The sequence below is a fragment of the Furipterus horrens genome, unplaced genomic scaffold, assembly GCF_987537825.1.
Source record: "Furipterus horrens unplaced genomic scaffold, mFurHor1.1.pri manual_scaffold_6, whole genome shotgun sequence".
NCBI lineage: Eukaryota > Metazoa > Chordata > Mammalia > Chiroptera > Furipteridae > Furipterus > Furipterus horrens.
This window is the reverse complement of record NW_028327176.1, coordinates 75,845,291-75,859,148: the sequence shown is the minus strand read 5'-3', so window position 1 is coordinate 75,859,148 and position 13,858 is coordinate 75,845,291. Positions and strand designations below refer to the sequence as shown.

The window sequence follows — 13,858 nt, the reverse complement described above, 5'->3', positions numbered from 1 at the left end:
AGACCTGAGCCCATAAGTCCTTGCTCTGCCTTCTCCTCTGTTGGGAAATCCTCAGCTCAGCCCAGAAGGAAAGGAGGGTCACCTTAGCTGGGTATAGATTTCTGCTCTTTTGAGCTTTTTTAGTATCCTTCCTAGATGCTTAATTGAACATCATGGGCAGTAATACTCTCCTGCAGGTAGGATTACGGTAGGATCCTCCTAACACCTTCCCCACAACAGCAGAGCACCTTCAAAGGGCCAGAGGACAAACAGATATAGAGCTTCGCCTTTTGACCAGATAGAACTGAAAAAGTAAATGGTTCTTGTGTCTTTTTTGAGTTCATTGGGAGATTGGATAGACTCCTGTGGTGAGTGGACTTAGGTGGGCTCTTGAGAAGACCTAGGCAGTGGTGCAAGAGGAGGTGGGGAGGGAGGTCTTCTCATGGGGGAGGCATGTTAGTGAGAGAGCTCGAACTTGTGGGTTTTGTGTGATCTCAGCTCATGAGTGCCTTGAGGCTTTTTAATTTTTTAAAGAGGGGGATATAGAAGTGTTGTGATATTTTTTTTACATTTTTATTTATTTTTAGAGAGACGGGAAGGGAGGGAGAAAGAGAGGGAGAGAAACACCAATGTGTGGTTGCCTCTTACACACTCCCAACTGGGGACCTGGCCTGCAACCCAGCGACCAGCGACCCTTTGGTTCACAGGCCAACGCTCAATCCACTATGCCACTCCAGCCAGGGCACCTTGAGGCTTTTTAAAGAAGGCAGGGAAGATATGAAATGCAGTCCTCACCTAGCCTGGGGCTGCCTTAGAGACATGTACCCGAAGCCATCTGACCATTACATGGCCTGGCCTGTCTGACCATACATGGTGTTCTTTGTTACAAAGCTTGTTTATTTCAGTGGAAAATTACATCTTTGCCTTCCTTGCTAGAAGTGGTTTCTGAATAGAACAGCCAGAATATCACAGCCCCTTGCTGCCCTAGAAGATAGAAACAAGGAATTGACAGTGGGCAAAGGAAAGCCAGGCAAACATGGGCAAATTAGCCTTGTGGGGCTGGAAGTTCTGGAAAAATATCTTGCAGGTGATGCATGTTTTCCTGTAGAAGTTTCAGCTGACGGCCTGTTGTAGGCTCTAGGTTAGGATGCTGTGTGGTGAGGATGGAAGAGCTGGCATTGCTGGTGTTCACTGAATTGATGATATTGGTGAATATTTTAATAGGCCCATTCAACCGAAGTTCAGGTTTGATCCAGCTCATAGCCAAATAATTCTAGAGAGAACAGGCAACAGATGGAGGTAGCAACCAGAAGGCTCGCCTTCTCTCCAGTGCCTTTGTCCCTGTCCCCATGGTGGTCACTCACCGGAGTTGAATACATGAAGCTGAAAAGCATAAGCCCGACAATCAATATGATTGAACCAATTATGATTTTGAAGCGGTAGCGTTTCCAGAATACAAGGCAGATATTTTTAACAGGTGACTGAAACCATGCAAACAAGGTGTTGGTGCGTCTGTCCATGAACAGAGTTGATGTCAGAGAATGGAGAGCAGAGGGGACCTTCAGGTCAGCTTTTCCAGAGCAAAGACCTCTTTCTTTTCTAAAGGCAGCTTCTGCCCCATCCTCCACCCCCACCCCCTGGCTGTTCTCTCCTGATGATTATGGCTGAGCACTGAGCTGAGGTGGTGGGAAGTAATTACCCCTCCACTTGGAGGCCCACCAGTCACTACCCTGGATAAACTGCCAGGCCCAGCAGCTCAGCTTTATAAATAAGGAAGAAAGATTTGGTGCTTCTGCCCCACAGGACCCTTACAGGGGAGGGTGAAGTGTAGGGTATTGGTTGGGTTCTGATTGGCCTCGTCCTGCTGGCCTGATTAAGGCTTCCAACTCTGGCAGAATCTCCAGCGTCATCTTCACTTTACCCTAGAAATACCGCAGTGGGTAGGAGGCTGAGTTATGGTAGCAGGAGCCTCTTCCCAGGATCCACAGAGGAAAGGGGATTTAGCTGAGGCCCCCAGGGGTCTGTTAGGGCCAAGTGATGGGGCACAGCACTGTTTTGTGCGGTAGACACCGTCCCCAGCTCCTACCGATAAGCGCCATCTGCCATCCTCAAGGACCTGGCAAGGCCACCAGCCAGTTACAGTCTTCTTCTGAAAGAGGGAGAAGTGCTTGTGCTGGAGGAAGTGGGGCCACTTGGGGTCAGCATCCATCATCCTGATGGAGCACAGCTTTGCGTGTTGGGCTGGGAGGGGCATGTCAGACAGATCCAGCTCCAGGACCCCTGAGCACAGAGAAATGCTGTCAGCAAGAAGGAGCTCCCTGTCCTGAGGTCACAGGCCCTATGCCCGAATCTCACCTAGGAAGTCATCAGTGGAGAAAATGTTATTGTCCCAGACCTGGATGATGAGCCGGGCTGGAAACTTCATCACTGTGGGGTCCAGGCTCCATATGTAGTCCTTAAGGATGGCAGAAGAGTGTATATTACTGCTGCTCTCCTTTGAGAGTCCTTTGACCATCTTAGGGGCCCATTACCCAGTATAATGGACTGTCAAGGGAGAGGGTTTCTGCCTGAGGCCTCATTCCAAGTGTTCTGGTGTAGCTTGCAAGTCTCCAAAGGGAGGGGCAGGAAGGGAAGTCCACCTCCAGGCCCCTTACCTTCTGGCTCAGGATGCACACTTGCTCAGCGGCCAGGTAGTCCAAGGTGAAGATGAACCGCCAGTTAAAGCTGCCCTCCCCAGTCAGGGAGTGGTAGTGGATATCTGTCTTCTGCATGTCCTTCTCTAGCCCGAATAACCACCTGGGGTCAGAGTCCTCTCACCTGGGGTTCATGTGCACTGTCCCATCCCTGAGCTGGAGCCACGTGGGAAGGGCTGCCCAGCAGATGCCAGGTGCAGTGGATGTGGAGAAATGTCACCCCTGGATGAGGAGGATTTGCAGGAAAGCTAGAACTGGGGAACTCAGAGAACTGGAGCCTTGCTCCTGTGCCTCACCCTTTGACGAAGATGTCGCTCATCTTCTCGTTACTTAAACTGACTCTCTTCAGGTCCACGTGGGCAGTTTTCCAGATAATGCAGCGTAGCTCATACCTGCAGCCACGGCTCTCTGAGGCTTTGCTGAGGACTCGCTCCCCAGCTGCAGCCTTGGTAAGGGAGAGAGGCCTGGGCCACTGCCCTCCATGCCCACACTCATGCTGCACTGGTGGGACTCGGGAAGGAAGTCCCATAGATTCTCAGCACAGGAAAGCATGCCCACTGCTCAGTACTGAGAACACCGGTGCCCTGCCCCTGGGAAGGCTGCCCGGAGATGCGGAGATAGGGAAGCGCACCCACACTCACCTTTTAGGCTTCCTGGGCCTGATGTTGACTGGGGGTCCAGGAGGCCCCAGTTTCTTGGGGAAGATGTCCACCCACATTTGCACCTTGCCCTAAAGCAGAGATGGGTTAGCTGGCTGGGGTTTGCCAGCCTCTGTCCTCAGTGTGCCAGCCTGGGGAGCCCGGTTCCAGGTTCTTAGACCTGCAAGGCCATGCTCCCAGCACTGAGAGGTGGAGTACAATATCTGAGGTGGAGTGACTTCAGACAGGGGGAACAGTGCAGCCAGGTTGGTAGTGTATGATGGCTTTGGGGCTGATGGTCATGGGGCTGGGACGTCACTTGTGACTGGGGTCTGGAGGGTAAATTTCATTTAGTAGGTAATGCTAGGAGCTCCTAGAAGGCTCCAGAATGGGGCTGGAGCTTCATTTATTAACCAGTAATCTAGATGGCCAGTCCAGATTTCCAAATTGTTTTAGGGCAGTGGTTCTCAACCTTCCTCCTTATGTTGTGGTGACCGCCAACCATTACTAAAGCATAGTGATTAATCACAAAAACAATATGTAATTATATATGTGTTTTCCAATGGTCTTAGGTGACCCTTGTGAAAGGGTCGTTCGACCCCCAAAGGGATTGCAACCCACAGGTTGAGAACCGCTGTGTTAGGGTATGTAACCACACCCCAAGGATATAAAGCCATTCACAAAGCACAGAGGTCTAAGAGGATGAAACCGGTGAGAAAAAGGAAAAGGTAGAACTGCCAACACTGGAAGGAAGATAAATATATTCTTTCAAACTATCTGACCTAATTTTTATTTTTTGAAGTTGACCTAATTTTTTTAAAGAGAATAAGCTTAATGACAATGGTTTTTTTAAAAAATGCTCAGCAAAACAATTTGTCTAGACTGTGATATCAGCTTGAGAAACGTGAAGAATGAAGTGAGCCATTCTGGCAGCTATAGGGTAGATGATAATAGGGGCCTGTGGGATTTTTAATCCCTTGTTCTGGGTTCCTGCAATTAACAGCCAAACCAGGTTTGTGATGTCTGCACACCCACCCTGGTGCTGCTGCCCTGCCCTCCCTCAGGAGAGACTGAGGCAGTGTTGGCCTTGGCTGCTAGGGCACCTCAGCATGTCCTGCAGTGGACACGTGGCCCGTTTTCCTGAACATGACCTTTCCAGCTCTGGATCTCTCCATTCCAAGTGGTATCACTGGAACTTCTTGCTTATTAACATGCACAATTTGCATGTCTTCTGTCTGTTTGCATCTGTGAATGCTTGGCCTCTCATTCCCCTCGTAGGCTCTGTCCTGGGTGTGCACCTGCCTCCTGATCCAGACCTTCCGGTCTCATACCTGGTCAATGCCTGGCTGGCTGCTGCTGTACAGTGTGCGGGTCTCCACGTGCTCAGGTACCAGCCCCTGGGTATGCAGGAGGTGCAGTGCCAGACGCTCCTTCTTGGGTCCCAAGTATTGAGCAGTAGGGAGCTTGGGCTCTAGATTGGAGAGGGACAGAAAGGGATCCTGAAGTCATTAACCTTCCTCTCTCCCAGGTAGCCCCCCACTTTCCCTGTGCCCAGCCTGGGCAGTGGCCATGGTTGCCCTCTATAGGAGAAAGGGGGAAGGGGTGCCCTCTGGCAGCTCTTCCATCCTGGAGCCTCCCTGGTTTCTGCAGCCTGGCCTATGCTCTCTAGCAATGTGCAGTACTTCTCACCAAAGCGTTGCAGCTTGAATTTTTTCCCGTTGTAGAAAACAGAGTCACCCTCAGGGTTGAACAGAGGTGGAGGCAATCCTTTCCACTTGGCGTGGTGTTCCAAGAGGAAGCTTGGGGGCACCTGATCCCGCCACCTAAAGGGCCCTGACCTGTGGGGATGTGAGAGGAAAAGGTGTGGGTCCTGGAGAACATGTGCTTTCAGCTGCAGGATGACCAGTTGTGGGAGAGGGGAAGACAAGTTTGGGCCCTGGATTCCCAGCTCAGGATGCAGGCCTCTTGGAAGGGGGTCATGGGCTCACTTCTCCACCCTTCTTTGCCCTTGCCCTTGGTTAGGGCCACTCTCACCGGCAGTAGGATTGGGAGAGACCACAGCGAGCTCCGAAGCCAGACAGGAGTCGGTTTTCAAGGTCAATGACTGTGGTTCCAATCTCATCATCAGGTGAAAACAGGTCAAAGTCATACAGCTCAATCTCTAGGTCCTTCTCCAGGGGGATGGTGCAGCTCAATTCAAACATCCTGGAGGGAGGGTGTTGGAAACTGCAGAGACCTTGGACCATGTTGCCTACTTGCTTCCCCTCTGGCCTCTCTACCCGGAGGGCCATGTTCCACCCTCTGGTTTGGTCATGTGACTATGGGCAACAGAGCCTGGGTGGCTGGAAATACTGTTGATAAGCCTGGGTGTGGAACTCAGCTCCCATCCCAAACAAGGTGTGTGAGGGGGAGGGAAGAACTGGGCCACCCATCCATTTATCTTCTATCTGTTGAGCACCTTCAGTGTATAAGACCCTGTGCTAGCAACTGGGCGGCTAGAAAGAAATGCAGGTTCTTTGCTTCTGGAGCTCTGGCCTGGCACCAAATGGATAGGAGTGGAGAAGTGGGGTTAGGCAAGTTGGGGCTGCTCACATGCCAAAGATGGGATCCAGAGTGTTGGGCTGGTACTTGTCCCGGTTGCCAAGTTTTGTCTGTCCCAGTTTCAGGATCACATACGGGTCACACTAGGGGTCAGGCACAAGTGAGGGAAGGACAAGAAATGGCAAGTCAACCCATGTTGGTCAGGGAAGGCAGGAATGGGGCAGAAATGAGCCCCTTGCACCAGGTGGAGCTTGTGGGGAGGTGGCAGTCTGGATGGCAGCAGCCTGAGGGAGCTCCAGGACATGGGTTTAGGGCAGGGTGTGGGAGGTGCCTGGGCTGGGCGGGGCCCCAGAAGATGGGTACTGCAGGTTGGGGACTGCTCATTACCAGGCCATTGTAGTCTTGGGGCTGCAAGTTGATTGCTCGTACCACGTACACCCGCACCAAGCATTGCTGAGGGAAGTCTTCTTTGTCAGGCCAAACTGAGAACTGGCGGGGGGGCTGGGGGGCTTCTGGGTTCTCAGGAAAGGGGTAGACACGGAAAAGGCCCTGTTTATGTGTTGGAGAGATTAGTGTTGGCGGACGGCTCTAAAGAACCTTCCAGGAGGTGCCTTGGTCCAAGCTTAGGAGAGAGTGGGTTGTGTGAGGATGGTAGCGACTGAAGGCCACAAGGACAGGTAGAGGAAGGTACAGCAGAGATGCTGTACGGGGCCACCTGTGTTTAGGAGGGCATTAGGCAAAGGGATTGTACTCGCTAGGTGACTGTCAGTCATTGCTGATGTGAACTCCCATCTCAGCCCTGTCCCCTCCAGGTTTGAACTTGTTCTCTAAGGCTCTCAGGCCTTGGGAGACTGGCGTAAGCCAGAGCTGAGATGAGGAGGCCCTCACCTTCCTGTGTAAGGGGGGTCACTCTGAACCGCTGCATAGTTCAGTCTCTGCTTCCCCACTCCCAAAACAGGTTCTCAATCCCTCCCTGCCTCATCCTACAAGAAGCATATAGAGCCAGGGCTTTTGTCAGAGTCTTGGTCACAGAAGGGGCAGAGGAGACAGGGCAGCTTAGCTGCCGGGGTAAACACACACCTTGAACTCCCCTACCATGGGGCTGTCTGACTTGGGCTGTTCCTGATAGAGTTTGAAGGTCTGGCAGAAGTCCTGCAGGCCTTGGAAGGCTGGCACAGCCTCCAGCTCGCAGTCATACACCTGCAAGAGGGTGCGTGGGCCCCAGGCTGCTGGGGAGCAGGCCTGGGCTTGGCCAGAAGGGGGCCTTTCCTGGGCTCAGGGGATTGAGAGACCACCAGCACCCAGGTCTTGCTCCCAAGCATCTGTCCGGTCAGCAGTCCCAGGGTCAGCACTGCCTGCCTGGCCAGGGTAGCCTGGTCCCCAGACAGGTGCAGTTGGGAGAGGTGTGGCCTGGAGTGAAGTAACAGTGAGAAACCCGCCCCCCACCACCACCTTGGTGGTTCCCAGAGGAACCAGGGCTAGGTCTGCTGGCCTTCCTGGCAGGTTTTATTCCACCCCAGCAATCTTCCTCCTGGGGGCTTCCCAACCTTCAGGGTGTGGTAGTCTCTGTCCTTGTACTTCAGGGACTTGGGGTCTCCTGTGGCCCAGAACAACTTGCTCCACCAGTCCACTTCAAGCTCGTATTCATCCTGGCCAGGAAGAGGGGCAGCTGGCCTTCCTCTGCCCACCTTGTGCTACCCCCACCTAATAAGCTGCCTGGAGTTGTTCCTTGTTCCCCGGGGCTGAGCCCATATCACCTTAGCTTTGCTGGACTTGAACCAGAACTTTTCAACGAGGTAATCTAGGAGCTGAGAAAGGAGAGGGGGTGAGTCAGGTACAACCAGGCAGCCCGTAGCCCACTTACCACTCAGCTCCCATGAGGAGTGGGTGAAGCCCAGGGCGGACCTCATATGGGCTTTTTCATTCAGGGGTCTTCAGACATGGGATTTGGGCAAGAAGGAGGGTGAGCATAGTTCCTAGTTCTCATTGCCCAGAGCTTCAGACTGAATTTGAAGGGCTCAGAATGGCAGGACCTCAGGTCCCACTCTAGACCTACTGAGTCAGAGTCTGCCTTTGCTCAAGAGGTCCCAGGGATTTCTGTGCATTCAAGCATAACAGGAGCTGTTCTGAAAACATTGTTCTCCCTCAGGGGCAGGGATGGGGGAGCCTGAAAAAAGTGCTGCCCCCAGCGATTCTGATGGAGTTGGTCAGTGGCCTGGCTCTTAGCATGAATAAAACTGTATCAGTGTCTGAATATAAAAACATTAAAAAATAAATATCACAGGGAAAAAAAACCTCTCAGGTAATTTGAATGTGCAGTTCAAGTTGGGAATTCCCTGCTTTTGAGTTCTTGTGTACAGTTCAGCCTCATGCAGAGGGCACAGGACAAGGGCTGTGTCTTGGAAATGGTGTGAGAGAAGTTGGGTCCTCAAGCCCATTACTTACCTGGGGTTTGTTCACAGACAACTCTGTGGAGAAAGTGTAATTGTGAATTTCAGGAGAGGGTGAGGAGGAAGGCCTCGTCCCTCCCCATGCCAACTTGTTGGTGAGGCCTGGGGAAGGGCCAGAAGAAATGGCGTACTTGGAAGCCGTAGGGACACATAGTCTGAGGCCCAGGGGTCACAGAAGTAGGGCTGCAGGGAGTTGATGTTGGCCTGACCTACTATGGTCTGCTGGCCAAAGTCCCGATTGTCCACTACCTTCAACACGAGGGGCAGTGCATAGGCCTCCTCTGTCGGCATGAACTGCAAGCCCAAAGAAAGGCACTGTGAGGCCTCTCTTGAGGAGTGGGCTGCCCAGCCATTGCCCAGGCCCTTCATACCAGTGTGAGGAAGAGGACCGACTGGGCAAAGTTGGGGTCAGTCTGGAAGTCCCTGATGGGCTCTGTCTGCACGGTCTCTTCCCCGCACTCCACCAGCAGCTGGGGGGAATGCACATGCTTCAGGTTCCGGAGCCCCCAGACCAGGATCTGCCAAAAAAGGTGGGAGCAGCAATGCCTCTATGAGAGGGTCCTGGTGGAGAGTAGGGCTGTGTTGGCTGTGATGGTGCATCAGGGACTATGCAGGGCCAGAGGATCGGTGGTTGTTCTCAAGGCCTGGACACTATCCTCCCTCCTGTGAGGAAGGTGCCCTCTGGCCTCCACTGCCCCTTAGGTATTGCTCTTCCTGACCTGCTGCTTTGTCTGGCTTCTTATCAGTTCTCTCAAGAGTGAGTTCCTGAGGCTGGCTACCTTGAAGGCCCCAGGAAAGGGGGGTGCCCAGATTTCTTAGGTGTCCCTAATGTCAGCTAGCTCATCGTTAACTTGTCTTCCATAGAATGCCATGGCCATTCAGTGACCCATACCCTGTGATTGCTCTCTCATCTGGCAGACACTGGGCTACTCATCAGGCCCTCCTAGGGACCAGAGCAAGAACCAGCCTCGGAGGCTTACCGTGGGGAAGAATCCAGAGCCAACAGGCTCTGACCAACTTTTGCCTTTGCCAGATTTGTGACCAGGTGCCCAGGCTCCTACATGAGGACCTCCATGCTGCTCTCAAAGGAAGGTGATAAACATCCTGGCATTGGAGTCAGGCAGGGCCTGGCCCAAATTCTGGCTCTGCCACTTAGCCCCATGTCACTGTTTCTCAGAGCCTCCATTTCCTTCTCTGAAAAGTAGCCCTGCCTCAGGGGGCAGTATGAGGCTCAGATGTGATCATGAATATTGAAGCCCATTATCTGCTCCCTGCTGCAAGATATGTGATAAAGTAATTCAATATATTCTCTCAGAGCTTGTGCTCTTCATTTTCTCCTGTCTCCCTCCATCCCAGTTTATATATTCTTTGGGTCCAAGCTTTGGATCAGGTGGTCAGTATGACTCCAGGAGGGTCAGCAGAGAGCTCCACAGTGTTCCACTGCCCCGGGTGAGGCTCGCTTCTGCCTGCCCCGTCCCCCCACCCCCCCTTGCCCCACACAGCCATCACCTCAACTGCCATTTTCCTTAGCGTGGGCTGCATGCTCTTGGGTAGTGTGTAGACCCCATTCTTCCAGGGAACACTTAAGATTGGCAGCTTCCTTCTGAGACTCTGAAAGGATGAGATGGGAGAGCAGGGAGCACGTGGCCCCATTGGGCTGGTCCTGCTGTCTTCCACCCCCAACTCAAGCAGGTCCCTAAGAGAGCTAAACTGAGGAGGCCCCAGAGCCCAGTAGCGGATGCTGGCAGGGGAGCTGGGGAGATAGATGTTGGGCAGGCCTTTCCTGAAGGGATGTAGTCAGGGACTGCTGGCTGTGGGAACTTGTGGTACGGACAGGGGGCCCTCTCTCCCAGTACCTCAGTCTCCAGGATCAGCTCACAGGATGCCAAGATCTCGCCCTTTTCCTCCCCCAACTCTTTTGCAAGGGGGTGCCACCTCATGGGGGGCAGGATCCGATGCTGAACATCCAGCCAGACCACCGGGGACCACATGCTTCGTCCCCAGAAGCGCTCATTGCCCTGGAGGAAGGGGAAGTTTGCAGAACATGGTGGCCAAGCTGGTCGGTCCTGGCTCCTCCCCTGAGATCCTGAGAAGTCTAGGAAAAGGGCTAACATTTATATATACATGATGCGCTGAGAACCAGGCCGTCTGGAGCACGTCCCACTCTGCCCTGCCCAGCCCAGCCCACCATACCTGGGAGTCCTGCTGCCACAGTTCCAACACCACGAGTGGTGGACTCTCTCTGGTGTCTTGAGGGTTCTCATACAGAAGGAGATGCTGGAAGATGAGCGTCTGGGCCCATGTGGGGGATACAGAACTCCTCAGGGTTTGGGTGCACTGGCTATGGTTCATAAAGACCAACCGAATAAAGGGCCCTGGAGGGTGGAAGGAAAAGGGAGAGTCTCACCACTGAGCTACGTTAGCCTCTCCTCTCCTCTGGCTGCAGCCACCACTGGACCAGATACCCAGGGAGGCCCAGGCTGGGCAGCCCAGCCACTGCCTGCTATGCAAAAGGCCACCTCAATGTAAGCCAGAGAACAAACTGGCAGATAACCAGAGGCCAAGGGTCATTTGGGTCCACCCGTGTCTGTGTTACACCACCATGGTTGAGGCCTGGGCATCAGAGGGATAGAAGGCCGGGTGGCTCCTCTGGAGGAGTTCTGGGGACCAGGCTACATGTGGCTGCCTTTTCACAGCATCAGCAATGGCTTTGGCACCAGGGAATATCAAATAGCCCTCTTGATATGGGTGTTGAGGCCCAATGGACACTACCGCTCCTCCAGCACCCTGGTTCCCTACACAGTGCCACTAACAGGACAGGGCAGGAACGCTGACTCACCTGGAACCTTCCATGGGTCCTCCTCACAGGACACAGGACAGGCTCCTAAACAGGGCCAGAAATCACCACCCTTCCTCCCTATCCCTCATCTTCTGTCCAACACAAGGGACATGTGGTTTCCAAATGTGTCAACCTTTTTTGCCTTCATGTCTCATCAGTACTCTGCCAGCAAACCCCTCCCTCTTCAAGGCCCAGCTAAACTGTCTGCACAAAGTGATGCCTCCCTAACTCCCACTTCTTGATTCCACAGCACTGGGGACACATCTCGAGAACAACCTCGCCTTGTATTCCTTGTTTTTGTGTCTTTTCCCCAAACCAGGGCCATGAGCTGCTGGGGATTGAGAGGTGATCTGCATGTTTGTCACCCTCTTCCTTTGCCATATTCTTCATGCTGTGAGTGGACACATCACAGGGCCCCTGGGGGGCTCGGGGAGAAGAGGTGTCTGCCACCTACCCTGGAATGTCTGGATCTGGTTGGCCATCAGGTTCCGGGCCTGGTAGATGTAGCAGAAAAGCTGGTAGAAGTGTGGCTCTGGGTGAGAGAGGAGCCAAGTCTGTCTCCTGCCCCCAGAACCCCGCCCTCCCCTCTCACTCCCTGCCGTCAGACGCCGGGCCTCAGGAGCCACCCAGACTGACTCTCAGTTAAGTGCTCACTGTTGAAGACGCAATAAATGAAGGGCAGGTGAGGTGGCTTGGTGTCCTCTGGGGCAGGCCTCCAGGAGTCCCTGAACGTTTTGCTTAGACCCCTTGATGGCGTCTTGTTCTCTTCCTTCTCAGCCTGCTGTTTCAGATCTATCCCCTGCCCCCATGACAGTCTCCCCTGAGGCTTTTGGGTGCCCAGACACAGGTCACCCTTCCCCTTTCTGGGCTCCACCTTCCAAAGCCCGATGACATGGATCCAGGGCCCAGATTCCCCACCCTCCTGCCGTGAGTACCCCAACCTAGGGCACGTCCTCCTGCCTGCCACTCATACGTTGGCCCCGGCTCCAGGAGGTGGGGTGCAGGGAGGAGGTGTCTAGCACCCTGAGGCTTTACCAAGGATCCCTCCAGGAGGAATATAGGTGCAACGCCCTTGTCCTTGTTGGAGGCTAGCCTGCGGTGCCAGCAGCGGCGACGGAACCGGCTCTGGGGCTGAGGGTTCAAGTCGAACTTGGAGCCTATGGTGCCGTATTCCCAGCCCTCCTCCTCCTGGGTTGGGCCAGGGTGGTGCTGCAGAGAGGGCAGCAGAGTCACCCTCCTGCCACAGCCTGGGGTGGACACTACCAGTGGTCCTGCCAGGTTTCTGCCCAGGTGGTTCCCTCACCAGCTGCAGGAAGGAGAGGGTCTCCTGCTCCAGGTTCAGCTTCCCATGGTTTCGCCACCGCACACGTGCCCAGCGCCGCCGCCGGCATGAGTAATAGGTCTTCTCCACTGAGTTCCAGACCTGGGGCAGGCCTGACGGCTGGATCCCCACGCCGTACTCCCAGCCTGCAGAAGCAGGACCGTGGCCGGTGGGTGCCCGTGTGTCCACAGACTGGGAGGCTTAGACCTTGTGATGGGCCAGAGAGGGCAGGCTACAGGGGCAGCTCTTTCCCTTGTGTCCAGGTCTCTCTGGTCCTGGAAGGTGTGGTCACACTGTGTCTGTCACCTTCATGATCTGGGCCCAACTGCCCATCTTACAGATGAGGAAGGTGAGGCTCAGAGATGGCACATGACCCCTACAAGGTCACACTGCTCATTAAGTAGCAGGCTTTGCATCTTGAGCCCAGATCTGCAAACTTCCTGCTCATGGTTTACATGGGGTAAACCCAGGCTTCATAACGAGATCCTTGCTTAGGTGTCTGGGAGGCACTTACTACCTGTCCTGTCTCAGAACTGGGGCCCATGTCTGTGGAAAGGGAGAAGCCTCTGTTCTCCGGAGGCTGGGGGACCCCCAGAAATTCAGGCCCAACCCACCCAAGAGCTTGGCTGCTTTCAGGCTGTGGGAAGTGTTGGACCCTGGCAGCTCCAGGCCCTCCCGCCCACAGCCTTTGAGCAGAGGACTGACCCTCATTGTCCACTGCATGGTTCAGCTCCACAGTCCAGTTCTTCTTCACGTGCCAGCCTTGGGGGCACTTCACATTCTCCCGGGCCTCTACAGGCCGTCCATTCTGTGGGTGGACAGCGGGCAGGCTGAGGGGTGTCTGAGCTAGGAGGCCACCTTCACTCACCTTCGGCACATTTGTTCACCTCCCACGCCACAGTGGCCTCCTTCCTGCCCCTTGGGAGCAGATAGCACTTGCTATGTCTGATGTCACTCGCAGAGTCAATATGCTTTTACTGACTCACCTTTTCAAAGTATTAATAAATATATATTTTTAAAGGAAACTTTATATCTTCAATATCAGTAGAAAATCAGCATCACTCCTCATAAATAGAAAATAACCATTGTAATGACTGTGAAAGCAAAATTTTGCAACTGGCTGTCACCTGGATGTTGCTGCCTGCCCAAGCCCAGGCTGCCCGTCCTAGTTGAGGAGGGAAGCCAAGCTTGCATGGGAGGAGCTAGACCTGTTCTCTCCCATGCAGTAGTCACCAGCCTTCTGGGACCACTTACATTTCAATGAACTAAAATGAAACAAAACTCAGAGTTTAGTTTGTCACCCTCACAATGCCACATTTCAAGTACTCAATAGCCACCCATGGACGGAGCAGAAAAAGAACATTTCCATCATCACAGAAAATTCTATTGGACAGTGC

At 53.7% G+C, this 13,858-nt stretch overlaps 1 protein-coding gene across 1 annotated transcript in view; it reads right to left on the bottom strand.

Annotated features, from left to right (window-relative positions):
* Window positions 1–669: 669 nt before the first annotated feature.
* FER1L5 (fer-1 like family member 5) overlaps window positions 670–13,858 on the bottom strand; it is a 57,360-nt gene continuing 44,171 nt past the window's right edge. The window contains exons 27-53 of the mRNA XM_090280763.1: window positions 13,167–13,269; window positions 12,399–12,607; window positions 12,176–12,325; window positions 11,795–11,939; window positions 11,595–11,672; window positions 10,495–10,676; window positions 10,123–10,319; window positions 9,811–9,901; window positions 8,673–8,819; window positions 8,433–8,595; window positions 8,297–8,319; window positions 7,609–7,659; window positions 7,399–7,500; window positions 6,932–7,051; window positions 6,239–6,400; window positions 5,903–5,994; window positions 5,345–5,515; window positions 5,000–5,148; window positions 4,642–4,781; window positions 3,314–3,402; window positions 2,969–3,064; window positions 2,634–2,775; window positions 2,335–2,434; window positions 2,066–2,259; window positions 1,792–1,901; window positions 1,344–1,491; window positions 670–1,252 (exon numbers count right to left, since the gene is read on the bottom strand). Of these exons, the coding sequence (XP_090136889.1) occupies window positions 1,025–1,252; window positions 1,344–1,491; window positions 1,792–1,901; window positions 2,066–2,259; window positions 2,335–2,434; window positions 2,634–2,775; window positions 2,969–3,064; window positions 3,314–3,402; window positions 4,642–4,781; window positions 5,000–5,148; window positions 5,345–5,515; window positions 5,903–5,994; window positions 6,239–6,400; window positions 6,932–7,051; window positions 7,399–7,500; window positions 7,609–7,659; window positions 8,297–8,319; window positions 8,433–8,595; window positions 8,673–8,819; window positions 9,811–9,901; window positions 10,123–10,319; window positions 10,495–10,676; window positions 11,595–11,672; window positions 11,795–11,939; window positions 12,176–12,325; window positions 12,399–12,607; window positions 13,167–13,269 (3,582 nt within the window). The 3' untranslated portion in view covers window positions 670–1,024. The remainder of the gene's footprint in view (window positions 1,253–1,343; window positions 1,492–1,791; window positions 1,902–2,065; window positions 2,260–2,334; window positions 2,435–2,633; window positions 2,776–2,968; window positions 3,065–3,313; window positions 3,403–4,641; window positions 4,782–4,999; window positions 5,149–5,344; window positions 5,516–5,902; window positions 5,995–6,238; window positions 6,401–6,931; window positions 7,052–7,398; window positions 7,501–7,608; window positions 7,660–8,296; window positions 8,320–8,432; window positions 8,596–8,672; window positions 8,820–9,810; window positions 9,902–10,122; window positions 10,320–10,494; window positions 10,677–11,594; window positions 11,673–11,794; window positions 11,940–12,175; window positions 12,326–12,398; window positions 12,608–13,166; window positions 13,270–13,858) is intronic.